The sequence below is a fragment of the Metopolophium dirhodum genome, chromosome 1 (assembly GCF_019925205.1).
Source record: "Metopolophium dirhodum isolate CAU chromosome 1, ASM1992520v1, whole genome shotgun sequence".
Lineage (NCBI taxonomy): Eukaryota > Metazoa > Arthropoda > Insecta > Hemiptera > Aphididae > Metopolophium > Metopolophium dirhodum.
The window spans coordinates 117,721,813-117,749,071 of NC_083560.1; the positions used below are offsets into that span (position 1 = coordinate 117,721,813).

Sequence of the window (27,259 nt, forward strand, 5' to 3'; positions counted from 1 at the left end):
TGTACAAGAAGGGCGACCATAGTGACTTGGGTAACTGGTAGCCTATCTCCCTGTGCCGTACCATATACAAATTATACGCCGCGCCGGTCGCCTGACCGAATGGCAAATGAGTCCTTGCCAGAAGGGATTCCTCCCCTCAGACGGTGCTTTCGAGCACGTCCACACACTGAACCGCGAGCTGGAGACAGTGGCATAGCCAGCGGGTAGGCCTAGTAGGCCCGGGCCTACCCACTTTTCACCAAAAATAAATTAAAAAAATTAAAAACCAACGGTTTTTAATCGGTTCTGAAAATCAGTCGATAACACGATTTTTCATTAAAAACTTATTTTATTTTGAGTGTTGTGGTTTACTCGTCAATCGGTTCCTGTTAATCGGCATCCGACGAAATGCATAGATATGAATATAATTAGCTACATTAAATCTTGCATTATAACTGATAGTTAACGAAGTTCATTTTAGGAGTCATATTAATTGTAGATGAGCGCAGAGATCAGTCAAAAATTGAACAAATAAATATTTGTATTCGATATTTGCACGATTTCATAATTAAAGAAAGATTTTTAGGTTTTGTCGAATTAAACGAACTAAATGCTCAAGCACTGTGTGATGGCTTAATATTTTTTTTAAATAATGCTGGGCTGGTTTGGATATTTCAAATTATGTAAGCCAATCTTATGATGGTGCATCTGTAATGTCCGGAGCTTTTTCTAGTGTTCAAGCAAAAATAAGGGAATTAGCACAGAATCCGTGTCCATATATATTCACGGTCATGCTCATGGGTTAAACCTAGTTTTAGTTGACGTGTCGAAAAATATTCCAGAAGTAGATGAAATACTTGGTTTATTAGAAGCTATTTATGCATTCCAATCAGTATCTACAATTCGCCATCATGATTTTTTACAAGAAACCAAGTATAAAGTGCCACAGTATTGTGAAACAAGGTGGGTTTCAAAACACAAGAGCATTACATATATACATTTGATATTTTAAAAGTTCTTAATGCATTTAAAAAAAGTACTAAAAAACAAAAAGCTGCAGAGGCAATACAGTTCGCTAAGTTTGAAGTTATCATAATGATTGTGTATTTAAATGAAATATTAAATATCATTAATTGCTTATCAATTAACTTGCAATCAGCTTCTCTTGATATAAAACGATGTACATTATTAGTTAATGCAACAAAGCAACAAATTATGGAACTACGTAATGATGAAAATTTTTTTGAACAATATGAGCAATCAATGGTGATTGCTCAAAATTCTAAAATACTTACGTATAGAAAATACTGATATAAACATTCAGTGAAATTTTCAAGTATCTACAGTCATATGTTTTTTAATTACAACAAAATAAGAAAATCGTTACACGAGAAATCGAGTGAATATCAAATGTTGTAAAAATATGAATTTCAAACGCTCATAAAAATTTAATTTGAATTTCTTGTAGACATGTTTTTTTTTGATAAAGGTAGATAAACTTATGGATAATCTTGTATTACATTATCAAATCTTAGATTGAAAAAGAAAAATTTTTATGAATTCTCAACTCAAAATAATTTGCTAATTTTTGCGATTTTTTTGTATTTTGTCAATATTCGAACTTTAAATGCTTAAAAATAAAAACTTTGACTAAGGATTTCTAATTTTCAAATGTCATTTTAACAATAACCTAGGAGCCTTCTATTAAATTGTCAAGCTTTTTTACCCAACAGATAAAATTTTATTGATATTTGTAGAAAAAAAAACTAAAAAAATGGAAACTGAATATGTCCGTAAACAGCTCAAAATATTTGGAAAATGTTATGGTGTATATAAAATGCTAATATAAACATTCAGACAAAATTTCATGTATCTATGGTTATTTGTTTAAGAGTTACACCAAGATTTTGCGTAAAAATTCCCGTTTCTTCTCAATTTTTCTTTTGTTTTTCATGAGGCTTTTGAAAACTACTGGGACATTTTTACTTTTGACCCCCCAAAGTACCAAAAGATTCACTTTTCTATCAGAAAAGATACTGTTGAAGAAAATCCAAGCACTTTTAATGTCCTAAAAGGTGATAACAACAAAAAAAAAATTAAAAAAACACACATCATCGTTCCACTCAGAATCTATAGTTAATATAGATAGCATCCATTGTTTTGTCCTGTGATAAATTGATAACAGCACGGACTAAGACATACAATACTTGTCACGACATGGTTGGAGGGTGTGGGGGGTTGATCACGAATTGTTATACAACAGGCGGAGTTTGGTCAGGGGTATGAAACATAGTAAATTTGCCAAATCAGGCGATAGTGGCATTAAATACGGTCTCCAGGGAGGCGTGGAATACGTGAAATAGGGAATGGTAGACAAGCCGACCCTTCGTGTAGCGTATCCCGCCTAAGTTTCGGTAAACGTTTACATAATATGGGTGACTTTGTCAAATCAATCAAGCATATTTAACTTAGGGTATAATATAACATACCTAATAATATAAGTAAACCATATCATTGGTATGCTTTTTAATCATTTCATTAGAAATAATAAAATTATAACCAGATTTATCTTGCGATTTTATGATATTTTTACCATATAAAATGCTTGATAATGATTTAGTTGATAATCTATTGGTTATATTTAAATTAATGGTACTGAAATTTTTTTCCAATCAAGCGTTGCTATGTGGTAATATTAATAGAAAGGAAACAAATCTTGATAGCAGAGGATATGTAAGATTATCATCCCCATCTTTCATAGGCATTATAATTTTCCAAAACTCGGTTACTTCCAAATTGAAATTAAGGTCCATTGTTCTTAAACTTCTCCATTCTCTATCGATATCATTTATATCAATATTTAATTTTTCTTCATAAAATGATACTACAATTAATTTCATACTTCTTAAAAATTTAATTATTTCGTCGTAAATACCACTAGCAGTGCAATCAGAAACTTCAATTAAGACAAGGAATTCCTCTTTAACAAGGTTAGACGACTGACAACTAATGACGGATTTTTAATTGACGTTTTGTCAGTATACTCATCGATAAACAATGAAAAATGTTGATTTTGAATTCGATTAATTAAATGTTCAAATGCTGTACATCCAAAAGCTAATTTATATATATAGCTTATTAATAATGGCTTTGGCTGTATTTTCACAATCTCAGATTTTTGACAAATGGATTCTATCAAACTAACCAAATGATCTGAAGTTCGAAAAGCAATATCATGTTCGGTAATAAACATTGCGATTCAAATTTCAGCTTCTTTTTTTTGTTCATCCAATGTCTGCATATTTTCATGTCATTGATAGGAACTGTTTTCTTGACACTAGCAGTATTTTTTTCATGTTTGTCAGTATTAGAATGCTTAAACTGCAGATAGCCCACCTAAATAATCACCAATGCAAAGTAAACAATGGTAGTAGGTATTGCCTTCGTTACTTGGATGTAACCAATGACTGAAATCCTTTTTTTTTTACCAATCGGGTCTGTATTTATGGGAATACGGCTTTTTCTTGGGCCATCCTCTACAGTACGCGTCACGACAACGTGCGAATGATTCAAGCGCCTCCGGTGGAGTTTTTTCGGTAGGGCTATTGGTAAAACAAGCTAACTATACGCGCTCTGGTGGCATAATCCTCAACTCGCTAATTCGGAATGTTTAGATATACTTTTTATGATAAATTAATTTTTTTATCGAAACTTTATACGCATTTATACCAAACTGTATACGTATAAGTACAATTACTACTAATATTATCAAATACATTTAAATACACTTCACTTAAGACAAAATGTATGCGAAGTGTCGGGAAAATAAATACAAATTACAATCTCCCGACTCGACGTAGAGGGGAACATTAGTACGATCGACGTCGACAGCGCTCCCAGTGTCAATTTGTTTTGAAAATTGTAGTTTAAATAGCCCTACCGAAAAAAAACGCCACCGGAGGCGCTAGAATCATCCGCACGTTTTCGTGACGCGTACTGTAGTGTTTGATTCATATTTGTCACTTGAAGACATATTTTCCAAAACGTTGAATTGATGGATCATTATTTAATATACGAATAACTCAACGATTAACGAATGTTAAATGTTAGAACAATACGATGGACATCGCTAAGATATTAGTACGTGCTCCGTGATTTTAATACATAACATTAAACATAACAGACAGTGCGAGAAAAAAAATAATTAGTCCGTGTTATTGTGATAATACTTTAATTTATAATAATTCATAGATAATTAAGATGAAAAAATGTTTTTAAAAAAGTTAACAAAACTTGAAAAGAAATAAAAATGTCAGATTTCCTCAGAAAAAAGAAAATCTCCAATATTTTCTTCAAGGGAGTTGTAAATTCCCAGAAAAAGGGAAAATCCCCAAACCTGGCAACATTGACGCGACGATGCGTCAAGGTCGACTGGCAGGAAAAAAAAACGTCGGGCCGATCCACAGATATATAATAATAATATACTATATTATACTATACTTTTTTTTATAGATAGCCGACTTCCTATAGCAGCAATATCAAATATTGAAGTTGGGAAAATGGCAGACTTTTCTTATCAATGGGCATTGTTTACATAGTTCTAACACAGAATAAACAGAAGCATAGATAATATAAGAATGGATAGAACATGCCTATACCAGTTCCATATGGGGCCGTGTGCTTTTTTGGGGAATAGAGAAAGACGATATGGGGCTTTTTAAGGTTATGTGCAAAACTATTTTATTAAATAATAATGATAACATGATAGTCAGTTATATTAAGATATTTAACAGTTTGTACTTTGATTGTTGTGCTACTTGTGCCTGGAAAATAACTCTAAACTTTATTAAATACTTAAAATATTTATTATTATTTATCAATTATCATATCAATATTTGCCCCATATAACCTTAAAAATAGTATCACTAAATTTTCATGTGATAAGTTCTTATGTCCCATCCATTCTTATATTATCTATGACCAGAAGGGAATCGAAAGACATTTTACATGGGTTTTTATGGGAGAAAATAAAAACATCTAACATATTGGAAATTCTGCAGGGTAGCCATATGTCGGGATATTCTTATTTGTTCATCATTTATGGCAGGAATGCGTATTAATTAAAAGTTGCGGATTTTAATTTCCATTCATCATGAATTAATATAAATGCACAGAATAAATTTATCTGTGAATTGTGATATATATTTGTATGTATCTAATGATACAACTACAATATACAAATTACAAAGTACTATAGAGCATATTATTATAATCATAGCATCTTCATAATAAATACGGCAAATACATAATGTACAACTTTATATTTAAAAAAAAAAGTTAATACTTATTACTTTTACATAGGTAATGATGTATTATACTATTAGGCCATAATAATAATAATAATAACACAATACTTGAGTGCTGCTGTATGTCTGAATTTGTATGCATATTAAAATAAATAAAAACAAAAACATGTTTTAATATTGAAAGTGATTGATATTTTTTTTTACTCTATCTAACATTAAACATCTATTCAAAAATTTGATAGAAGAAAATATTCTGAATCGAATAAATTAATAAAATAACAAGTTAAAAATCAATAAAAAAAAATGATTCAATTAATCAATAAAATATTTTAGTTATTAAAAACCAATTTACATCATTTAGTAAGTATAACAAATAAAACAAGTGACTTTCTTGTTTAATGTTATAAATTAATACTTATTTGATCATCAATTTTGATGACTAGATAAGTATATTTATAATTGATTACTTATCATAACATATCGTAAAAGTCTTAGGATACTCATATTCAATAAATTCAGCCATATGAATGTGATCAAGTGTTTTTCTCAATCTAAACATTAAAAAACAGTAAAAGAACACATATCTACTGGAGAAATACGTGATAAAATGTGTTGAAAGGTTTTCTTAAGCATACAATTTAACTGTGCTACACGAAGACATAAAAAAAAAGGCATAGAAATACCTATGGGCTATGATACCTGTGTAAAGTGTTTTCTCGTGCAGCAAATTAGGTATGTCAGGAACTTCGAACTCGTGATACCGTCACCCGTCGGAGCACGCCGGTTTCGGCGGCAGGTGTGTACCATAGATCAGTTGCAGCGTGGAAAATTGTGGAAATTGTGGCCTATGGGAAAAACGGAGCGCAGTCACTTTGATGCGCGTGCCTTATGTATTCTCTTGTGGCGCGGAGTATTATCACTGTTAAGGAGGGTTCCTACTATACACCTATGCATTTACGTGCATACAAATCCTTTTCTGTGATTGGTTGATTAGGTTAAGTTACCACACGATTAATCACGCTACCGTGTTGTTGGAAAATTAATAGGTACCTTTAATGCATCTTGATTAATTCGTTTCGTCATTAAATATCTATAACCCACATTCTGACTCAAAAATTGAATTAGATCCAAAGTCCCTTTTATAGAAACAATCAAACCTCTTTCAGTTTGACTGGTAAATCAAAGATTTTTGTCTTGAATTTCAAACATCCAAGTTTCAATATAGTTTTTAAAGTCACTAAGTATCTAAATTAAAAAAAAAACATATTTCTTTTAATATACTTAAGCAAATATGTATATTATCTACTTTGTTGCTACTTGTATTTGGGTCAGCTTGTAGACTGTGTGTTTCAGTATTTGAATTTATTACATCTACTAAATCATTAATTTTTCTTATAAATTTTACTGTAGGTTCACAACCAATGAAATTTTTGTCTACTCTATTTATTAATTATTCCATGCAATCAGCTACTGTTTTACTGAAAAACTGATTCAAATACAAACATTTATAATTTTTTGAATACTGTTAAATTGTAGTACACATTTTGTTAAATAACTCACAACCATGGCAATTTTAACATAATTTTTTTGGAAATGTTGGGAGAACAAATGATCTTTTGTTGGTTTGTAACAAAGTTTAATATGTTTTTGTTCATCGTGTTGAACCAAATATTTCCAATACTCAAATTGTATGTAACCTTCAAGTGTCTATAAATAGATTTATAATTTTGAAAGAAGATTATTGTAAATTAATAATTGGATCAAATAGACTTTTTATTTGATTAATAAATAGAAATTATATCCTGCTTTCAGGTTTTTATTTTTAAGTATTCTTGTCCACATAGTTTTTATCAAATGTGGAAAGTTGGATATAAACCATAACCTTCTTTCAGAATCCATTGGATGTTGACAACTGACATTTGTATTTGTTATACCAAATGAGTTCCACATGCCTCTATTCCAAGAACCTACATCAGTAACAACATTGTGTAGGTACTTTAAATCCTGATTTTTCTAATAGTATCACTGCTCAAAGCTTTTGAAGGACTTCATTAAGAGCTGCGCCTTTACTTAAAAATGCTCCAATTGCTTGAATCCATGGTCCTTGATATGGTTGATACATGAATACCAAGGCATGATCGCTTAATTCGTATTCTTGTCGTTCTGGAATATATTTACCCAAGTCAACAGTACATCAACGTTCAGAGTAGATTTATTAAATTTCACTGAAGGCGAAAGTGACATCTCATCTAGAAGTAAGCATCCTAAAAAGTTAATTTAAAATCATTTTTTTTTTACGTTTCATTTTTTATGTGACAAAATTACCATGACGCTCTCCTTTTTTATATTTTTGGATTTTTTATCGAGCATTTAGAAAGTACAAGTCTGAAATCCATAAACTGGTTTTAATTCTTTTATGTACCGTTGTAAAGTTACAGTTGATGGTAAAGGCAATATTTTTTCCCTATACATCTTTTGATATAAAGCAGGACTTTTAATTTTCATCAAAATACATTCGTACACCCAATTAGTAGTACTTATATCTTACACCATGACCGGATTGGGCTGAACATGCTTTAAAGTACATTTTGATAGCTTCTTGCTGCTTTTCAGGAAGTCAAACAAACAGTTTAGTTTTTCTTATTTTAATTTTGAAAAACTGTTTTTAAACATTTTTGGAAGATTACAAATTTTAAACAGCTATCAAAATCATGTATAATACTACAGCACACTTTGTGTAGTACAAAAAGTGTAGTATGTACTACAAAATTTGAAAATGTGTAGCAAATAATGTTTTTTTTCTATTATTACTACCTACTGATTTTGTGGGTCTTCAGTATCTGTGTACATCACTGGCTATAAAAGTTTAATTAAAATTCAGTGTGTAGTACAAAAAATTGAAAATTTCAGGGCTTGCCGCCGTCCATCATAAACGATAATGATAATTATTGATAACAATTTTCTTGGTAAATAGGTAGTAGGTACTAATAATTAGTAAAAATATATTTGTATAATTAAATAATTATAATGTTTAAACTATAAAGTATAATAGCCGTTAAGTAGAAGCTTTTTACATAATATTATATATTTTGTTATTTTATTATTTGAATACTTTTACTCAAATACATTACAACACTGGTTAAATGGAATTATGAAAAAGGTGGAATGTAGTATATTGCTTTAAAAAGTATGGACATCTCACCAATGACCAATTAGACAGTGTTTAAAAAATGTTTTTCTGATATTCTGCTGGCTATTCCTACTGATACAAAAAACATACCTGTGACTTGTATAAAGACGATTCACATTCAAAAGATGATTTAAGCTTTTTTAGTCTTAAATTTGCTTCCTCACTTACCATACGTTTAGTAGATTTTTTAGACAAATTGGATGTGGAAGGAACTACAAAGACTAAATAGATAAAATAACAAAGTTACCAGACAACCAAATTTTTGATTCCATTAGAGCAAAAAGTGCCATTAAAAGCCAAAATAAGAAATAACATTCAAACATTTGGTTTAAAAATTGTATGAGTACCTAGGTAATGTTACGGAATAAACGAAATAAAAGGGTTTTTATCAAAACCAACAAATACAACGAAATGACAGGTTAAAACTGAACATGTGACAGATGAAAACCGCACCAAGTAAATGCAAACGGCAATACAATGGTGTGGTGTTCATCTGTCATAACCAAACGCGCGGGCCAATCAGCGACTGACTAAGTTATCAGAAAGGGTATATATACCGGACGATCTCGATAACTTAAGTCAATACAGAGTGACATGTGCATTCGTCCACCGCATCCACGTAAGTAAGAAATAAATCAAACTCAATCTCCCCCATTCTCGACCACGAGGTAAGTGCACCCGAGTGGTCCACACGGCCGGGTCTCGCTACGTGCGAAGGAAACCCCATCAATTCCACCAAACACGCCATGACCAAGAGAAAAAGGAAATCGCCAACCCCATCAGGAAAAAGTTGCCCCCAACGAACCAAAGACAAATCACCGACCCCATCATCTGAAACCACAAACTCTGCAGACAGCTGTCCCGATAGCCCAGCATCAACATCTCGCTCTCCGACACCTGACCTTTCTCAAAACAATACCGCTGTTAACGAAAATAAAACTTTCCGCATACCTCCCATCTTCGTCCAAACTTGCGCTTCATATCCATGGCGGAAGATAGCAAAAACTATGTATACAGTACAAGGGCTTGACGAAGTTACCGCGAAAACTACATCAATACCACTGCAAATTCAAATTAACTGCCCTGAAGAATCTTCCTTCAGACTCGTTCAACAATTCATGGCCACCAACAAAATCAACTATCACACTTTTGCATTACCCGATGAAAAATCTCTCAAGATTGTTATCAAAGGAGTCCCACTTGACGTCACTGACGTAGAGCTTACGGAAGAACTCGAAGAGTTGGGTTTCAAACCAAACTTTGTCAGAGCATTTGCCAAAAATGAAAAGCGACTTCCGATTCACATGGTCTCCTTAAAACGAACAGAGAATGTCAAAGAAATCTTTGAAACAACCGAACTATTCTACGTCAGAGTCAAAATAGAGTCATACAAGTCAACAGGTCCCGCACAATGTTTCTCTTGCCAACGATTTGGCCACTCATCACTTCAGTGCGGGCACTCGCCAAGATGTGTAAAATGCGGAAAAAACCACCCTAGCAAAGAATGTACAAAACCGAAAGAAGACAGCCCAACCTGCTGTAACTGCAATGGCAAACATACTGCTAACTATAGGGGCTGCCCCTACTACACCAATACTTGCAAAGAAAAAACCGACCAACCCAGAGAAGTCATAAGTACCACCAACAAATATACCAGTATCTACAACACATGAAACAGCCATAGAAACAAATACAAAATCATACGCGACTGGAACAAAACACCAAACGGAAAAAACCGATATCACAATTGACACATCAAAGCTCTTACAAATAATTAGAGACCTCCTTACTACAGCTCAAAAATGTGAAGACGTCACATCAAAGAATGCAGTCATCACAACAGTCCAAAAAATCATCAACGCCATACCCACACCCCATGATGAATGAATTCAAAATCATCTCATGGAATTGCAACGGTATCGGAAACAAAATACCAGAACTCACCGCATTTGTAAAACAAAACAAAATCGACATAATCCTACTTGGTGAAACCCGACTAAATCCCAAAAATAAAATATCAATACCAAATTATCACGTTTACCGAACCGACCGCCCAAAAGCACCAACCGCTCCCTCTTCAGGAGGCACAGCAATTTTAATACGGAAAAACATAATCCATCAACACGTCACGCTACCAACTACTGTGGAATCTACCACAATACAATTGAAACTCAAAAACAAAATAACACAAATCACGGCAGTATACAAAAGTCCTAGTGCAAATCTCCACCACAATGACCTAGACATTCTAACAAACCACAATGGACCCTTCATAATAGCCGGAGACTTAAACTCCAAGCATCCGAGCTGGAACAGCTTCTCAACAAATACTGCAGGCAGAAAATTACTTCGTCACTCGGAAGCAAACAATTATACAATTGCTGCTCCTGATTCACCGACATACTATCCATATATTCAAACTCACAGACCAGACGTCCTTGACATCATACTACTGGATCTACCGTCAATTCAATATACGATAATAAACCACAATGACCTGTCGTCAGACCACAATCCAATCCAATTAAATTTAAACGCATCACCAATCTCAAGCAATCCTCCTAAAACATTAAAGAAAACTAACTGGGCCAAATTCAAAACAGAACTCTCCCAAATAAAAATTGACCGCGTTCAAACACCGGAAGAAATTGACAACAAAATCGACAATCTAACAACCACCATTTGAATTACACAAGAAAACGCTTCCTACACTCTCAAACCAAAACAAATCAAATCCCAACTTCCTGACGAAATAATGCTAGAAATAACAACCAAACGGCAACTTAGAAAAATGTGGCAATCCTCCAGAGACCCGAGAACAAAACGCCTATACAACGCTCAAATTGCATACGTTAAAAACTTATTAATTGAACACAGACAAACGCAATGGAACGCTTTCACAGAAACGTTAAACCTTCAAAACAAATCACTATATCAACTAAATCGTCGTCTCCTCAATAAGAAAGCCGCAGATACACCGCTACAAACAACCGCTGGCCACAAAATATTTGAAGCCGACGAAAAAGCTGAGCTATTCGCAGACACCATGGAAAACCAATTCGCAGGAAATTCAGGAATCGACCGACAAGAAGTAAACGAAATCATCACAAAAATAAATCTTGACCAGACTACATCCAACATCTACATCAATCCCAAGCAAGTCCTAGACATCATCAATAAACTACCAAATGGCAAAGCACCAGGATTTGACAACATATCGAACACAGCACTCAAAAACTTACCAAACAACATTATCACACAAATAGCACACATTTTCACGGCATGTCTTCGAATTTCCTACTTCCCTAAGATATGGAAAAAAGCCACTATCGTCATGATTCCAAAACCAGGGAAAAACCACTCTATCCCAGAAAACCAATATCTCTACTTTCAACCATTTCAAAAGTATTTGAAAAGATTATCCTAAGAACTCTACGAACATACATAAAACCTCGGGCGGAGCAACACGCTTTCAGAGAAGGCCACTCAACCACCACACAACTTTTCCATCTATTCAAAGAAATAAAAAACAACCAAAAACAAAAGAAATACACTGCTGCAACATTTCTTGATATGGAAAAAGCTTTTGACCGCGTGTGGCACGATGGTCTAATCTACAAGCTAAAAACAAACACTGAACTTCCAATAGATATAATTAAATTAATTAAATCATTCTTATCAGATCGTTCGTTCCAAGTACGAGTAGTTGACCAACAATCAACGACAAGACAAATACAAGCAGGAGTACCACAGGGTTCCTGCCTTTCACCTCTGCTCTACATCCACTATGTAAATGATCTCCCACTTCTCGACAGAATACAAACATCCATTTTCGCAGACGACACCATGTTCCACACAGCCCATCAAAACAGGAACTACGCAATATGTCAACTTCAAAGACAAATGGATCAGACCATGATCTGGATAGACAAATGGAGACTTAAATTAAATATAGACAAGACCGAAGCCATTATATTTGGCAGTAAACAGAATAAACATCTTCGACAAATAAAAATCAAAAACCAAGCAGTCAAATGGAAAAACCAAATAAAATACCTCGGCGTAACGATGGACACAAAACTGACAATGAACGGACACTTAAAAACAACTACACAAAAAGCAAAAGGAGTCAGAGCCTCACTCTACCCAATACTGAACCGAAATTCCCCGATTCCGCTAAGGACCAGAATCCAACTGTACACCATCTACATTAAACCAATCCTCCTGTACGCATCAGTTGTTTGGGCACCTCAACTTAGTCAATCAAACTGGCAGAAGCTAGAGGCTGTCCAAAACATTGCACTCAGAACAATAACCGGAGCACATTACCTAACCACAAATGAAGCAATAAGACAGTCAGCCGATATTCTATCTATTTCGGAAACAATACAGTTGGCAATAGCTGTATTTTTACATAGAGCTTCTGTGTCAAGATTCCGTCACATTCAGGCTCTGACCCAATAAACTATGTCTTACTGACAAATCGTCCAATACTGTAAGGGTAAACATGAAACAAGAGAGAAAAGGCAAAGCCTGGAGCTCTATATAGGCCTTAGGCCGTCCTACAAAGGCAAGTCCAAGTTCAACTTAAGTCAGTCCATTTCATTCCTTCAAACTATCAACATATACCAAAAATGTTCAGATAGAAGAAGGACCAGGACCAGAAACACCAGCCACCGACGACAGACGATATTACCGCTCCACGGTCGCAAGAAGCATCCAGCCGACGAACACCTACGACCGCGCCGCGCAACGGCAGCAAGCGACGCCCCGCCACAGAAGGCCGACTACAACGCTGCTACCCGACGGTAAGTGTCGTTTAGCCGCCGACCAAAGACGAACACGCCGCTTCCCGGCTACCAGTGCGTCCAACCGCCGACGACCGACGACGCGCCGATCCTCGACCGCAAGCATTGCTCAGCCGACGAATACCGACGACCGCACCGCTCTTAGACGTGAGACCGGTATAAACCACCGGCCAACGCCTCCAACACCGTCAGTGCCAGTTAACCACGTGACTGCCGCTCCACGGCATAGGACCCGTGTCAATCGATTCGTGCAGTGACAACGCCGGCCAATCCATAACCGCCGTTCATATCCCGGGCCTGCAGGATTACCGGACAAACCGACAACTCACGGCGCTGCAGCATCAAAAGGCCCTTGTCAGGGCCAACACATACCCAACCTCGGCACTTATTTAAGTTGTCCGATCCGAGTCTGGTTCGTCGCCGGAGTGCCGCTTAACTAAGTTTGCACCGACGACGGCCGTCTCCCCAGCCAACCATTTTATTGTAAATACATCGTATAAACCATAGCCCGTTGTATAGATAGGGTCCGGCAGTCGCACCCAAGCACCACCGATTGTGCCGGCCCACTTAATTAAGTCTGGTCGGCACTATTCGACGCTTTACTCGTCCCATTATTGTAAATATCATTATTAATTCACATAGCGATAGAGAGAATTGATTACCATAAATACAACCGTTGTTCTTTATTCACGACGCGGGTCGTCCAATCGGACGCACCGTATCAGTAATATCAATAACAATATCTCATTACCTCATTAGTTATAATTACATAAAGACAAAAACTATAGGTAAAATTAGTTTATAAAAAATAGTAAAAATTCCCCAAATTTTGATTGTCTGGTAAAATGGAAAGTATAATATAGAATATTAATAGGAAATATATAATACCATTTTTCAAAGGGGATTTTTGAATAGGAGACGAAGTATGAGGATTGAAGGAATTATAGTTTTCTTCATGCACACTACGGTTAACATTCACAATATTTGCATCATAATTTATAGCTTCCTCAGATACATTAACACCGTTAAAGTATGAACCAAATTCTTTTTCTGTAGTTGGACCTACTATTACATTTTGAAATAATTATAATTTAATCAGAAAATGCAATAATTAGTTTAGAACAAGAATTAATCTAATGACAGACTCACCTGTGTCATCAGTTATTGGTGCATTGACATTTAATAAAATATTTGAATGCATAATTATGTCATTTAATGGGAATAAGTCTTGTGTCTGGGATATAGAAATAAGGTCTTGTGTTATGTTTCCAGATTGCTCAAGAGCAATTCCATCGCTATCATACGTATTTTTCACTTCCACAATTTGAGGTTGAACTAATATTTCATTTATTTCTGGTGTACTGTCATTAAAACTTTCTTTTTCAGGGCCTCCTCCAGTTTCCATGTGTTCTTTCCTTTCTCTTGCAAATCCTTTTCTACTTTTGGCTTTTTCAACCTCCCAAAAACGGCGAAGACATTTTGAGTAAGACATTCTGGTAAGCAAATTATATCTCATGTAGGTACGCATTTATAACTTATTTTTAATATAGTATATTAAAATCTATTTACATCAGTAGTGCGAAAACAATTTTACTAAAAGTTTATGATTTGAAGCTTGGAACTAGGTAGTTACAATAAAAATAAGTAATCACAAATTTGTAACATCATAATAATTGGTTGAATACACCAGTAAATCAAATTAATTATGGAAGTTACAAACAGAAATATTTATTTTATATTACATTAAACAAGAAGGTATAGTATATAATATACCTAATTTGCCTATATAGTATAATTCATATAGGTACTTACTTTGTTTGCACCTAAGTGAGTGTTGAAATTAACAGCAATTCTTTCCCAAGCTGAGTTTTTGTCCCTGTTGCTAAACTTATCTGTTTTTTTGCATTCAATTATGTCCCTTTCTTTTGATATGCAGTGTAATATTATTGATTTTTCCTCTTCAGAAATATTAGGAGCACGGGCTCGTTTATTTTTTTCTGAATTGCTCGTCATTATATGAAATATTTTTATTAAATTAGAAAACAAAATGAATTATACAAATTTGAATTACGAATAATAGTATTATACTATTATTCGTTATCTTATCAATTTTCACTAATGTGAACATATTAACCCTGATAACAATGGTTATTATAACATAAACTTTTACATAGCTATTGAATACATAAATATTGTCTATGCGAGACACAACTTATGTGGGACATAATAATAGTTATGGGTTACATAAAAATGTTATGGGCCACTTAGCTAAAGGTCACTTAAGCAACTATATGTGACACATAACAACAGGACTCTGCATACGGGCATGAGTCTCTAACACAGGAACAAAATATGTTAATGTATTCTTTAAAGTTTAAATGGTAGGTATGGGTTATTAAAATGGAGAGGAAAGATTAGCCAGTTATGATTAGATCACTACTGTTGCCTAGGGTGTACCACGTAGAGGTTTTTCCATACACCCCTCCCTAACTATATACATATAATTTACAGTATTTTACACACATAAAATATAAATAACAAAAAACAATATAATATATTATATGACTAGTCTTTTAGTTGTAATTTGATTTTAACTTAAAACATAAATACATAATAATTAATAAACAAAATATAGGTGTACCTAATATGACACGCAAAACAAAAAAATAATAATAACCTGTCATCCGACATAAACCTTTTGTCCTTTTATAATAAAACATTTACAATATAAATTTTATTGAATAATACATTATTTACAAAATATATGATTTGACATATTATATACCTAATGTCCTAATATGATTTTTTGATTTATATCGTAAATCAATACTTCTATTTTTTTTACTCGCATAAATATTTATGACATTGTCATAAAACGCTCCATTATGTTTAAGAGGACGCCACACCCGTATGTGTTGTCTCCGTCTTACAAACGCGTAACATACCAAATTTACGCTCAGAAATTCAAGGTTTATGCCGTTAGTTTAAAAATTGGAGTGAATCGACCTATTATGAAACTTGATGGTAAGAACATTATCTGTGTTTGGTTGAAAGTTTTTTTACGATGATTCAGTTTTTAACTGAGTTATGAGCATTTTTAATTTACATTTATTATACACGCCATAACTCACTTAAAAACCTAATAATCGTAAAAAAACTTCCAACAAAACACAGATAATGTTCTTACCATCAAGTTTCATAATAGGTCGATTCACTCCAATTTTTAAAATAACGGCATAAAACTTAAATTTCTGAGCGTAAATTTGGTATGTTACGCGTTTGTAAGACGGATACAACACATACGGGTGTGGCGTCCTTTTAAGTTGGTCAGTTAACTCCTTTTCAATTGAAATTATAGCAAGAGAACTCAATCGATTTTGGGAAATACTGTTGCGCAAATATGTTTTTTATACGTTTCAGACAGGAGAAACTCCTTTCCACTGATACGCTGGTTGATGGTATAGTTAATATTAAAGAAAATAGTTTATATACTTCAGGTAAAATTACTTTTAATCCACTATTCTCAAATATTTTTATTAAATCATAAACATGATGTAAATCTTGATATTTTTCATCGCTGTATAATACTTCTAACTCTACTTTTAATTTGTTATTATCAACAAACATGTCAGAATAAGATTCTCCCAGATTTTGAAATGCATTTATAGAGAAATTTGTAGAATAGTATTTAAATTTTGAAACATCAGCCAGTTGTAAAAATATCAATTTATCAGTATTTTGAAATCTCGTCGTTATCTGAAGTAAAATATTGTCAAGTATTTCATAATATAATATTTTATAATTTAATTCAGAATTAGACATATTTCTTGTTTCCTTAGGGCGTTTTGTTAACGCTATCGCATTGTTAAATAGTTTCAAAAACTCTGATTCATTTCTTTTTTTACTAACGAGATCATAGACTATATTTATTTTTCGTATACAATATTCCATATCAAATGACTTATTTTGAAGTGTATTAAACAAATTATCAGTGAGTAAAAATATACTGTTAAATATTTGAGCTAAAAAAGCAAAGTCAAATTTTTTCAAATTGTTTAAATGCCCAGTTGAACCACAAATTGACTCAGATGACGAATTTGAATCTTTTATAATATGTTCAAAAACCGTTTTAAATTCGTCCACCTTCTCTACAACTAAATTCAACATTTTTGAGCGAGAAGCCCATCTCGTCTGAACAAATTGCGGTATGCGTTTACCAACAATAGCATCTACAACATTCGTTCGCGAGGTAGAATTATGAAAAAAAGCGGAAATTCCAGTCATGTTTGCAAAAAAAATACGACACTGTGTGTTAGCACTGCAGCCATGCTGTAACACCAAGTTCAAACGATGCGCTAAGCAGTGTGTAAATAATGCATTAGGAGCAACCTCTTTAACTTTAGCTTGTAAACCATTTACATGACCGGCCATGACACTCGCACCATCATAACACTGACCAATTAACTTTTTTTCCATATCAAATTCTAATAATACAGAATTTAACGTGTTGAAGAGACCCTCAGCAGTGTGATCCTCACTAACATTATAGAAACCAAGAAATCTTTCTACCAATTCAGATTTATTTGTTATATATCTTAATATAATTGAACATTGTGTTCTTTGCGAAATATCTGTCGTATCATCAACTTGAACAGAATAAAACATACACTCCTTGATTTCAGTTTTTACCATATTAAGTATGTGATCGGAAACACATGTTATCAAATCATTTTGTATTGTATTTGACAATCCTGAAAATATATTTTTTATCCCATTGTAATGGTTTTGAATCTCTAATGAACACCTAATAATGTGCATATCAAAAAGTTCTTTAAAATTTCCTTTACTCAAGGAACTTGAACTTTCGTTATGACCTCGAAAGGCCAGTTCCTGTCTACCCAAAAATAACACAATATCAATTAGATGTTCCATAAAAAGTCGGTTAAGCCGAACATTTTCATTATATTTTTTTTTAAACAAATAACCATGTTCGGTCAAAGCGTCTACTATAGTTACTCTATTATTTTCTAAATGTTTTAATCCTAACATACAATGAATATGTTCTCTGGCAGATTCATGAAGTTTGAGATTACGTGATAAATTTTTTAAATCGCCATAACCCGTTGTAGTCCAAACAGATTTTGTCATACTTAAAAGTAAACACGGCCAACAATACAACGCCTGTTTATAGTGGCTTCCACAAAGCCAAGTATGTATATCGTACCATTAATGATTAAACGCTCTACTAAATATTTTACCACCTTTTTTATCTTTTGACTGACAACACAACTGGGGAATTGGTTTACCAAGCTTTAGCAATTCATTTTTGTCATTAGTTGTCCAACGTCGAAATGGCGTTTCTAATAGTTGAACAATAGGATCATATACAGGATTCATTTTTAGTATTGGTAATACGTCCTTACTAACTATCTAATGAACAATGAACAGTTTACAATATCTACAATTCTACTACACACTAGCACGCCACAAAGTGAATATTTGAATACGTCACTTCAAACTAGACCAAAACACGTGTAATACTGTAATGTTTAAAATGAAAAACAATGACTAGACACTAGACAGCATACAATAACACACTAGACGTCTTACGAGTTACGACTAAGTCATGAACAGAGTCTAGTGATGAGATAAAATAGCAGTAGCAGTGATTTTTCACTAGTGATTTTAAAGTAGCAGTCACAGTTGCTACTCCAGATATTTTGATACCAGTGATTGCTACTTTTTGTTAATTTGGGTAGAGATAACCGATAATATGATATTTGACTTTTTTTTAGAGAATTGCTACTGCTACCCAATATATACAATAATTATTGTACAAATCTGTGGCTGCTACAATAAATTGAAATATCAAAATATAATAATATAACAATTTCTGATAATCATGGTAAAGTGTGATATTATGATGTAATAGGTACCACTGGTGGTGGTGTAATATAATATGGAAATATTTTGATAACATCTAAACATGATCTTACCTTATCAATTTTAAATTTAATAATCAACTCTTTATTCTATGATAAATGATAATTAATAATTTATTATTACTTAATACTTACAAAAATGTATAGATTTTAAAATGTAAGATGCATATCTTTTGCATGAAAGTTAATTAAAATTAATCTTATTATTAAAATATAAGCTGATGTCTGATAATTTATAACAATCAAGTATAGGTGTCATTGTTAAGTACATTAGTCTAGTCATTATGATTTAAAAATAACAACATCTGTGCTTTTTTAGAATTTAAGCGACATCTTCGATCAGATAAAATTAAGCCTGCTTTTGAAAACACACGCTCGCATGGTACCGATGAACTTAAACAGCACAACATTCTTCTTGCCAAAATGCTAAGAAAAGGAAAATTATATTTTTGTTCTTGCCACCAGACTAAAGGACTACATTGTCTTGGAATTAACAATTCTTCCATATAACGCTGAACTTCTATAATTGCTCGTGCGGTTGAGGTTCTTTCAGAAGGTTGGTTGCTAGTTACTTGTGTATCAATTGATTGCCAAATAGAAAATGCCCTTTCATTTGGCCCTGATGTTATTTCTGCTGAAGTTGTTTCTACGTTTGATCTTATTTCAGATCTGGTTAATGAAATTAAATGACTTGTTGATTCTATGATGTCATTTTTTATGGAATTCAGCATACCTTGGTTGTTTTCAAATGGAACAGTTTTAAAACGTGGATCCAGGAATGTACATTTACCTAATGTATTGCTTTTTTGTATGTTACCCCAACCTTGTCTCTCATTCATACCTTTAACTAAATTATTAATTAAATTAATTGTTCTTGGTGTGTAATTAGATCTTTTTAATTGTTCACAGACATTTTGTAGACCTTGAACTATAACAATAGTCAATGAAGCAGTCATGTACTGTTCTCCACTGATAGCTTTTGTTGCTTCTTCAAATGGACTTAAAACTTGACAAAAGTGTTTTACAGTTAACCATTCTTCTGGGCTCAAGGTATTGGGAGCTTTGTCTAAAAGACCTATTGTTCCTCTGATTGCTACTTCCAAATCAACAAAGCGTTGTAGCATATAAAATGTTGAGTTCCAACGTGTTGCAACATCTTGAAGCATTTTTTTTTGGTTGTTTTTCTCCTAAATTAATTTGGTAAGTCATTAACTTATGGTGAGCAGTGGTACTTTTTCTAAAATGAGTGGAAATATCTTTAACTTTATCAATAAGACCAGATTTTTCTTTTAATGCAGATTGTACAATCAAATTAAGGGTGTGAGCAAAACAGCCAAGATTTTTTAATTTTAAAATGTTTAACGCATTTTTTATATTAGGTGCATTATCAGACACAGCAAACACAATTTTCTTTTCCACACCCCATTGTTGTAAAACATTCTTGATTTCCTTACTAAGATTTTCACTTGTATGGCTTGCACTATAAGGATGGCAACTCAATAAAATTGACTTGAGTACAAAATTTTGATCTATAAAATGTAATGTTATAGCCATAAAACCTTCTGTGTTTCTGGAAGTCCAACAGTCGGTTGTAATACAAGCGGTTTCCAAGTCCTTTTCAATTACATCTTTCATTGCATTCAAACATTTTTCATACTCTGCAGGGATCAATACTTTGGATATGGAATGGCGGTTAGGAATTGTATAAGCAGGATTAAGCAAATGTACAAATTCTTTGAAACCAGCATCATCAACAACACTGAATGGTTGTAAATCTTTTGTAAAAAGTTTTAAAAAAGAATGGTCCAATTTCTTTTGCACATCAACGGACATTTTTTTAGGTATGTAGTTAGTTATTGCTAACTGTTTTCTTTTAAGTGGTCGCGGAATACTATTATCTTGAACTTGTGTTTTAGTTTCAATTGAAATAGCGACATTACTAGTACTGTCGAATGCTGTACTGGTGTTTACTCCAGATGTTGAAGGCAAAGGATCATCAATGTTTGCAACAGTTTCATTTACACAATCATTCTGTGTTTTGTGTTCATATAAAAAAAAAAAAACATTTTTTGAATAACTAGTGTAATTATAGGTGCATTATATTAGTATTATCTTGCTGATAGTTTGACTTTAATTTTTATGTATATTAAGACAATTTCATAATGTAAAACTAAAACTAATTAAATTGTATTTAAGTAAGTTACAGTAACAGTTGTAAACATGTTTTAGGTGTTTTTGACAGGGTTTTTTTTTCAATAATTTGTGTAAATTTTAGACTGTAGGTATCATAGTTATTTAATTTGTTAATTATTATACAGATTGTTAACACTTCATAAAAAAATAAGCCTTCTAAGCTTAATTTAAAAATAAAAAATGTATTTAAGGTACAACTAAATTACAACTTAATTACAACTCATTACTCATAAAAGCCAAACTAAAACATAATTAAATTTATTTTATGCTTACTTGTACAGTCGAAGTAAATGAATATAATAAATGAGCATTATGTAAATGTTTTTTCAAGTTTGTGACACTTGTTTTAAAAGACAACTTCTTTTTGCACAAATCACATGTTGCAAAATTGGAGTCGATTTTAGAAAAATGCTGCCAAATATTACTTGTTCTCTTGTCTTGACTCATTTTTAAATTTATAAGAGATAAGTATTTCAAAGAACGATTTAATAATTTTGGTTAAAATGGATAAAAATGTACACACTACTCAGTACACAAACTGATTGTCAGGCACAGCAAACAGAAAATAAAATGTTTACTGTAGTAATTAAAAATAAAACCTAAATATATTGCATAATTTTTTGAACGTGTTGTAACATGCATCTACTTAATATATTATAATGTTTGTATAATACATGCTAGGGTTTTTACGTAAAATCAGTTTTTGACCAAATCGATTTTTATATTTTGCTGCAACTTAAAAACGTAAATACTTGAAATTTTCACCTACTGTTTAAATTAGCATTATCTATAAATTGTGCATTGGCGCAAATAGGTGGGGACTTGGGGGGACTTATTCCCCCAATATTTCTGCCAAGTCCCCCCAGTTCAAAAGTCAGTAATTAGTACTGAGCATATATAATTTTTAGAAAATATTATAGGATTAGTCCCCTCAAAATAATTTGTCTATTTGCGCCTATGACATCGCGTTATTATCAAAAATGTTTTGATTTTTTTGAGCTATTTATAGACAGTTGATATTTTCGATTTTTTTTTTTTCTAAAAATGTCGATAAAAAAAATTTGATTGATCAATAAATCTTGAAAATGTATTACAAGGTTCCTCATAAGTAGTAATTATTGTAATAAAAAAATTAAAATTATTTGAATTTTTTTTATTTGCGAAAATTTGTAAGTTATTTCAATGTTCGTATTGATAATAGATAACTTCTTAAAAAAATTGATCTTATAACCATAAATAAAAATGTTTATGATTAATACACGAGTGAGACCCAGCTATCTAAAAAAGATTTTTAATAAAAATAAAATTGAATGTTAAAAAACCAGACAAATCCCCCACTCCCTCATGACAAAATCATGTGTATTGTATGACAGATATATGATAATAAAATAATAAAATAACGTGTTCAGTGTTGTGTATTGGCAAAATGCATGAAATAGCAGTCGCTGCTATAATGCTATTTTTAATTTTATTAATATAATCATATTTTATTATGATATGATATTGGCAAAATGCATGAAGTATCAGTCACTGCTATAAATGCTATTTTATAATGATATGATATTGGCATAATATATGAAGTAGCAATCACTGCTATGTTCACTGCTACTTTTTCAGTAGCAGTAGCAACTGTTATTGCTACTGCGAAAAAATCACAGTTTACCATCTCTAGAACAGACGAATATTTCACGACCAAATCATAACAGACGTGCGACACTGCGAGTGTCTGCGACGGCCATCTGGCAAGCGCAGCCCCCCACCTAGCAAGTAGCGCGGCTACATACAATTTATGTACCCGGCGGGCGGCGGCCTAGTGGCGCTAGTGATGGGATTTTTCGTTCCTTTTAGTGAATCGTTACTTTCGTTCCAGGTTCACATAAGGAACGATTCCAAATGACTCGTTCCTTCGTTCCTTTCGGTACTTTTTTATTATAGTATCATGGCGTAAGTACCGAGTACCGAGTACCGAATATCAATACCGAACCGAATAACCGCAATCAGCACAACCTGTTTTCTAGACCCACTAATCACTATTGTATCACAGTCTGCCAGTCTGTCTCCACTCTCTGTACGACGTACTGATTACTGAGTATAGAGTACCTACTCGTATTATTGTAGTATTGCACTATTGCAGTATAAGAATATTATAATTTAAAAGTGTATAGACGACAGATGGACAGACGTATAGGTATAACATCACACAAAAAACACTTCGTTATAACGTGTTTTTAACGTGTATGGCCCATATTTTTGACATACGTTATATAATTAAATAATTATTTATAATAATTTTTATTACAAACATTATTAAATAAAAATGAGTAACTTTAGATAGTATAATAAAATAATAAATATTACAGCTCGTATACAGTAAAAAAAATGAACTTACAAGTTATAGTATTTTCAATTTTGCGTCCTTGCAATTTAAACCTACTATAAGCAATAAAAAGAAATAATAATTATAACAATAAAAATTTATTAAAATAAATTTAAAGATTATTATTTAAAAATAATAATTGTTCTGTATTTTTGACAGACAATCGATTGCGTCGATCTGTTATTGTATAACCAGCCTTCGAAAAAGTTCTTTCGCATGGGACCGAAGACGAAGGAACGCATAATTTCAACAGCATTAACTTAAATAAATTTGGATAAAGTACCTTATGATCCTTCCACCAAATCAACGGATCCAATTTTCTAGGTAATAATGGTTCGTTCATATACCTGTCTATTTCTATAATAGCTTGAGACCTTGGCGTAGTAATAGTATTTGTAGTGGATACCTGTAATTTAAATAAATTGAAAACATAATACAATGGGTATTGGGTATACGTTTTGTAAAATATTTAATATTCAATTTTAATTACTTGTGCATCAAAGTCTTTCCAAATTTCAAAGGTTTTTTCAGGTTGGATGTTTTCGGGTTCAGTGGACATGGTAATTTCATCATTTATATTACATGGTGTTTGATTTGATGTTATTATTGTAATTACGCTTAGAATTAATTTTTGGTATGCATTTTGGTATGACGTAGTAGAAATAAATGCCTTTTTCTTGAACCTCGGATCTAAAATTGACGCTTCTGTTAATGTGCGGTCACAATTAATGTCTTTAAATTTTCTGTCTGCTTTAGATTCCATTTTTTCAATCATACAATAAATATTTCGAGGCAAATCTTTTTCTTGTTTTTTTTTTTTTTTTATATGAGATATCAACATGTTAACTAAAATAAGAACTTTTGATATAGATATTTCTTTTTCACTACTAAGTTCTATGGTAACTTCGTTAAACGGCTTAAAAATGTCACAGTAATATTTCATAATTTCAAAATCTGATTGTAATAAATTGTTAACATTGCCTATAACCGCTATTGTTGAAACTAAAGGCTCTTTTATGTCAATACATCTTTGAAACATTGCATATGTAGAATTCCAGCGCGTGGCGACATCTTGAATTAGTTTTAAGGTGGGGTAACCCATTTGAGCTTGCATATTTTTTAATTTAGTATACGCTTGGGAAGACCGCTTAAAATATTCTACTACACTTTTTACCTTTTTGTGAACTTCGGCAATTTCTCCTAAGCCACTTTGTGCTATTAAATTAATACTATGTGCCAAACAAGGTAAATGACGCCACTTTGTATTTAAATTAATTGCAGCTACAATATTTGATGCGTTATCGCTAACTGCTACTTTAATTTTTTCTTGTATTTCCCATTCAATAAAACAATTGTTCATAAAATCTGATAAGTTAACAGCTGTATGAGATTCTAGAAAATTATAACAACCTAATAGATGTGTTTTTAAAATGCATTCTTCCTTGTCTATGTAATGAATGGTTATTGCTACAAAACTATCATTGTTAACCCAAGTCCAGCCGTCTGTGGTGAACGCGATATGTTCGGCATTTTTAATACTATTTTTTATTTTTTGTTTTGTACTTTCCACTAATTGAGGAATAATACTTTTAGAAATGGTTTTTCTTGAAGGCAATGTGTATCCGGGATTTAGTAATTTAACAAATTTTTTAAATTCATTATTTTCGACAAGGCTATACGGTTGAAACTCTTTTGCTATTACTATAGCTAATTGGTTATCAATCTGTTTTGATTTAGTATGAGAAATTGGTTTCGATACGAACGAGTCAATTCGTGTCTGAGTATTTTGGGGAATAGAATTTCGGATTTTATTTATTTCAATATGTGCAATTGTTGAAGGACGAGATGTGGTAGATTCGACTGAAATGGTACAACAATCCGGTTCATCGATGTCCTGCTCTGTACTAATCAAATCAACACAACGTTTTTTTCTTGCCTCGTACTGAATAATATGTTTTCTTTTTAAGTGGCGACTTAAATTAGCTGTTGATCCCCCCTTAAACGAATATTCAATAGAACAATAACTACATTTAGCCTTTTCATTGTCGAGTACAGTAAAATGGTTCCAAACGTCACTTTTTTTCTTATCCATTATAATATAAAATTATAAGCACAAAGATCAACTATCAATTACTAATTACTAATTACCGAAATAATTTTTTTTTGATTCAAGTCCAAGTAAGCAAATCCAAGTCAGTCTTTAACTCACTAGTTAATATATATAATTAACAAAAAAAACACAATAAAACAACTAAAAGTACAATATTAATATTGCATACTGTGAACGTGATACGTATGAAAACCGAAAAGGAATGATATTATAATAGCTAGTAATGTTAAATGTAAAATGTGTTATTAAATAAAACTACCAAATCAATGCCTATTGGCTATATTTTGGCCAATTGTGTATTGAATAAACTAATTACACACATAACGAGTAATATTTCTTATAATTATATTATATCTTATTATTATATCTTATATTTCTTATAATAAACCGTGTACTTTATGTAGATAAAGTTTATAGTATGGGTATAGTTTCAAATTTGTGCATGATTTTACATGTCTCTACACATGTAATTTTACAATATTATTACCACTCTCATATCATAGAATATTATTATTATTCTTTGAAAAAGTTATATGAGTTTTAGGTACCAATCTTTGAATCTTTTGCAAGATTTAGCGCAATCTACTGATTAAAATTATCAATATTTTAAGATTGGTCAACGATTTTATAAATTTATTAATAGTGTTATCAATATTTGGTAATCGTCAATCGATAAAACCTTAGATCATATACACGGACTAAGATAGTACTATCTTAGTCCGTGATCATATACGATCTAAGGATAAAACTAAGTATTCTTATCTGTCATTCTTATCATCAGTTATTCTAAAACCAGAATCTCGGTACTCGGTAGATGTATTGAACGGGTCGAATGTAGGTACAAAATGGAACGAAGGAACGAGAAAAAATAATCGGGTGGAATCGTTCCTGATCGTTCCTCTGTCGGACTCGTTCATTTGGAACGATTCGTTCACGAACGACCCATCACCAGGGCCGGCGCTAGCAATTATTGATGGGGGGGGTATAAATATACGAATTTGCCGACTACATTCATAAACATGAACCACAAGTGTTGTCTTGGTCGACTGTCTTACACGCAAATAACATGGCAAATTTTTGCGTTCAAAATAATCAATTTTTTTATTTAATTAAATTAAATTATTGATCAATTTACTCTAATTTTTAAAATAATAGATACTAGAGTGAAATACATACTAAACGCAAAATTTGTAATATAACGCGTGTGTAAAAGAGAGTCAATAATTGGTGTCTTAATAATTTATTGGATATTAACAAAGTTAAACAATAGAATACAAATTATAATATCATATTATTCATATTATATAAAAATACAACAACTTCAACATTGTAAATAGGTGGGTAGTTGAATAAA

General features: G+C 32.4%; 2 protein-coding genes across 2 annotated transcripts; both read right to left on the reverse strand.

The window, feature by feature from the left end:
• Positions 1 to 14,226: 14,226 nt before the first annotated feature.
• On the reverse strand, positions 14,227 to 15,411 carry LOC132937449 (myb/SANT-like DNA-binding domain-containing protein 3). The gene is given in 4 exon segments (XM_061004277.1): positions 14,227 to 14,768; positions 15,092 to 15,337; positions 15,340 to 15,364; positions 15,367 to 15,411. Coding segments are annotated over 4 exon segments (690 nt in total). The 3' UTR covers positions 14,227 to 14,394.
• Positions 15,412 to 17,412: 2,001 nt separating this feature from the next.
• On the reverse strand, positions 17,413 to 18,431 carry LOC132953560 (zinc finger MYM-type protein 1-like). The gene is made up of 2 exons (XM_061025952.1): positions 17,585 to 18,431; positions 17,413 to 17,474 (listed from the first exon to the last, which is right to left on the reverse strand). Exons 1-2 carry the CDS (start codon positions 18,429 to 18,431, stop codon positions 17,413 to 17,415), a joined length of 909 nt encoding a protein of 302 aa, XP_060881935.1.
• Positions 18,432 to 27,259: the final 8,828 nt, after the last annotated feature.

What these genes read in the sequence shown, in the direction of transcription:
- LOC132953560 (XM_061025952.1), bottom strand. Translation starts at nt 18,431, where the DNA reads ATGACAAAATCTGTTTGGACTACAACGGGTTATGGCGATTTAAAAAAT. An exon ending in CAGTGCTAACACACAGTGTC is followed by an intron (nt 17,475 to 17,584) that starts GTATTTTTTTTG and finishes CAATTTGTTCAG; the next exon opens with ACGAGATGGGCTTCTCGCTC.